Below are 4,115 nucleotides of genomic sequence, written 5' to 3'. Positions count from 1 at the left end.
CCAAATCCAAGCCATCCAACCCTTTCAACATATTTGCTCGGCTGAATAATTAGAGCAAGCCCATAATTCAAGAGCCCATCAGGTCCATTAGTTGCTATGCCTGTCAGTTTTGTAACTGACAGTACAAATTCCAGATGCAACTCTTACTCAAACTCAGGTATTACACAGCTCCTTCTCTGCATCGTTCCTAACATACATCTACACCTGGCGACAGCTCAATTTCATAGCTTGTTTTTCGGCTCCTAATTCAGTCGTAACCCATCTATACATTCCCTGGCACTCTCTTGGCTGCACTCACCCCCAGAATCCATAGCCATTCACCTGCAATATCAAAAGCTCCAGTCCATGACCACCAACAGAACTGCACCAACTACAAACTCATCCTCTGCTCATACATCCACCAGCACCTAGATCAGGCACTAAACACCACAGACTCATTCTAAGTTCAACCATTCTGGATTCACAACATCAACTATGAGCACCATCTCTTAAAGGCTGTTGAACCCATTCTGTCAACAGCTATAACATCACCACCAGCTATACCAGCTCCTAGTCAGTTCACACTTTAAGCAACAACATACTCCCTTTCCGTTCTGCCAACTCCATCTCTACATTCTTTGTAACTCCATGTGCAGCCATCTCCCTATGCACCAGTACTCCGCAGTTAATCTGTAGCTGTAACACCACTGCCTCTACATCCCAGTTACCTTCTTGTTCTTGCTGCAGCTTCAACATCAGCACATTATGAGCATCCACATCATTACTCGCTCCCTGCAATTCAGCTTGCTCTTGCAACTCTTCTCAGCATCACCGCGACTTCCCTTGCATTGTCGTCACCTGCAATTCCTGTAACACACAATATTTTACACTCTGCTAGCCATTGTTGTACCATTCAATGACCAGTTAACAGATCCATTCACTCTCTGATCTTCTTTGTAATCTCAGCAAAACCAAATCCAAGTGAAACTCATCACAGGCATGTGCTTGTTTAACTCCAATTCCATTCCATTCATCCTTACTGCAGCTACAACTTCAATAATTCTTCTCAATCCTCCATCTTATTGCAGTAACACAACATCATCAAGTTCCAGTCACCATTTACTTCACAGTTGCCTATCACAGCACCAGTTTCACTGCCATCTCAGGCCACCATAACCCTCATCATCTTCTTCTTCTTCAACATCATCTGCAACAAACCCTTCATGTCCTTCTTCATCTCAGAAACCCTAAATAATCCATTTTCAACTTCAATTTCTTCTCTTAACTCGAATTAAATCCATATTCAACCAAAACCCCTTCATATTAACACTTCCTGACTTCTAATAGACATAGATCTTTTTCATTCATCTCCGACTTCTACCATCGATAACTCAATTTATATTCCCCAGTTCTTCTCAACATATCCATGGTTTCATCATATGTTTGCCAGTAGCAGCGACAATCTCTTCTCCCAATCCTTGAGTTGCTCTCTTGACAGCGCTTCCATAAACTCTCTCAATTTCTCGATCCGATTTTTCTCACTTTCAGACGACAGCCTTCACTGGTTTTGGGAAAAATAATAAATGTCTCTTCTCTGAATTTCATGTTATCTGTAGGACTGGGAATTGACAGAGGCACCCATCAAAGCGATACAGACCACCAAAGTGATATTTGTCCTGTCAGTTTCAGATAACTGACAGGATATTCTGTTTGCTTACTCAATTGTCAATTGCGCGGAACTGACAGTAATTATTCACCTCCTTTGCTGCATAACCTTCGCTGGTTCCAAGTGTCACTCGCCATTGAACTGACCTTTTTGTCCTTTCCGCTCCGAATGGACTTTTTCTTGTTCTTTTGCTCATAATAACTCCATTGCACCTGATAAACTCAAACCACACATAAAACACATAATTTACATGAAAACTCGTAAAGAAAGCATAAATAATAGATAAATATCAAGGTGTTTATGTTTATAACATCTATCAAATTTCCCCACACTTAGACTTTGCTAGTCCTCGAGCAAATCAAACAAAACAATTCTAAAACATGTATACAACTCTGTGTCGTCGAGGCTACGGTCACACTTAGCATGTATAACAAGCCTTTAAACCCCTATGTGTCCCTAGTGGACGAGTTTTAGTCTCGTGAAGGTTTACAAGAGGTATGCCTTCAAAACCTACTTTTCCCACACTTAAAATTTACATTGTCCTCAATGTAAATTGAATCGTCCAAATAAAGTCAATGTGGGAAATCATATAATGATATGCGACAAGAAATCAGAAAAATTAAATACAAGACAAAAGAAAGCTAAAAGATAAGCGATACAAAACCAGTGGGTTGCCTCCCATGCAGCGGTTGGTTTAAATTCGTCAGCTTGACTTGCAAGTTGAATTCTCCATACACCAATAATCTGAAAAGTTGGGGATCCACCCATAGAACCTGTTTTCCAAACACTAGCTTCACACAAATATTAGTACAATAAAACATAAATGAATCTATTAACCGATAGAAGTTTCCCCCATACTTAACCTTGTTCACACTTGGAAGTGGATATAAAACATAAAATTCGGGAACTTCCACGGTTTCTTATTCCAAAAACTACATAGTAAGAGAATAAAGTATCTCTAATGGCGAAAATTGAGAAACAAAGTCATTCAACAATATTATCGAAGCACATACATTCAAACCAATAAGAGGTAAAGGAGAAAGATTAATAGGCAAAGGGTTAGACAAACCTTGCAACTCTTGTATCATGGTATCCTCTTCATCCTTATAGAATTCAAGTGAATTACTTACCTCTTGCACATCGTGCGTGGTCCTCTATCAAACCTTGCAAGCATTCTTCGTTCATTTCTGCCTTAACCAAAGTCTCGACATCAACATCATCATTACAATCATTTGCAAGCTCAATTGGGTCTTCCACAATATGGATCAAATCGGTTCCATTCTCAACATACTCATCTTCGACTTCATTTTCAGACTCACCGAAATCAGAATCATCGTAGGTTTCCCAACCTTTATCACGACGTCGTTTAAGTTCCATATGAATGGTCATACTAATTTCATCGGCAAGCTCTTCCGAGGCTCCATCATCTTCCAACTTGTATAATTTCTTTGCAAGTTTTCTAACATTCACACGCTTGCCACCATTGGATACAATAGGTTCTCTTTCCCATGACTCTTCCCTTTGAATGGGTGAATGATCATAACTACGATTCGGAGTCGGGTAAGAAAAAGTGTTGCTGAAATTGGCTTGTGTGGCGTTCTCTCTGTCACGATCAAGTTGGTATAGTCTTAGTTGCATGTCTTGCAATCCATTCATAATCTGCATACAACTCGAATGAAGCCAATTAGAAGTAGAATTGTCCCACCTTGGAGCTTGACTTACATACCCACTACAAGGTTGTTGTTGGTATGTATGAAAATCACTATAAGGTTGTCTAGGATATGCATCATAACCAATAAATTGGTTTTGATTGTACCCCATAGATGGTGGGCAATTATCATACTGTTGAGGTTGTTGAAAACTGTATCCATTGCTCCAATATGCTCCGTCCATAGTAGGTACCTGAAACAAGATTCTCAAAACAATGTTAAAAACCAAAAAATAAGAAAAACCAAAACAAAAATAAGAAACAAAACTAAAAACAAAAAATAAGAAACCAAAGACAAGTGACAACCGCTGCGTTCCCGGCAGCGGCGCCAAAATTTGATCGCTGTCGTATGCGTCAAAAATAATTTCACTTTCTCATTCGACTAAAATAAATGAAGTATATGGTAAGAAAGAGTTCGTTCCCACAGAGAAGTCTAAGGTTGTCAAGTTGTTTCGGTTTCCTATATAAAACAATGGGGGGTTTCCTGATTTTTATGTAACTAAAATAATATAAAAGAAAACAAGAAAGTAAATACGCAAATCAAGGATATAAAGATATTGGTTAAGGATTCATTTTCATTTACAAACATGTTCTTGTATTAATAACTAGAATTGATATTTAATCTCTCATTATCAAAGGCCCTAGGATACCTTGATCGCAAGTATATCCCGCAAATCTCCTTTTGTCATCAACAAACACATTAAAAGATGCGAGTATGAATTCTATCTAACAGAAAAACCTAACGTGTAAAACCACTAATCA

The 4,115-nt window shown here is 38.8% G+C and overlaps 1 protein-coding gene across 1 annotated transcript; it reads right to left on the bottom strand.

Annotated features, from left to right (window-relative positions):
- Window positions 1–262: 262 nt before the first annotated feature.
- Window positions 263–3,584, bottom strand: LOC113333802. Its single transcript, XM_026580208.1, has 5 exons — window positions 3,351–3,584; window positions 2,937–3,248; window positions 1,737–1,857; window positions 582–771; window positions 263–321 (listed from the first exon to the last, which is right to left on the bottom strand). Exons 1-5 carry the CDS (start codon window positions 3,536–3,538, stop codon window positions 263–265), a joined length of 870 nt encoding a protein of 289 aa, XP_026435993.1. The 5' UTR covers window positions 3,539–3,584.
- Between the last annotated feature and the right edge of the window lie 531 nt (window positions 3,585–4,115).

The sequence above is a fragment of the Papaver somniferum genome, unplaced genomic scaffold, assembly GCF_003573695.1.
Source record: "Papaver somniferum cultivar HN1 unplaced genomic scaffold, ASM357369v1 unplaced-scaffold_133, whole genome shotgun sequence".
NCBI lineage: Eukaryota > Viridiplantae > Streptophyta > Magnoliopsida > Ranunculales > Papaveraceae > Papaver > Papaver somniferum.
Note: the sequence above shows the minus strand (reverse complement) of the source record. Positions and strands in the feature narration are given on the sequence as shown.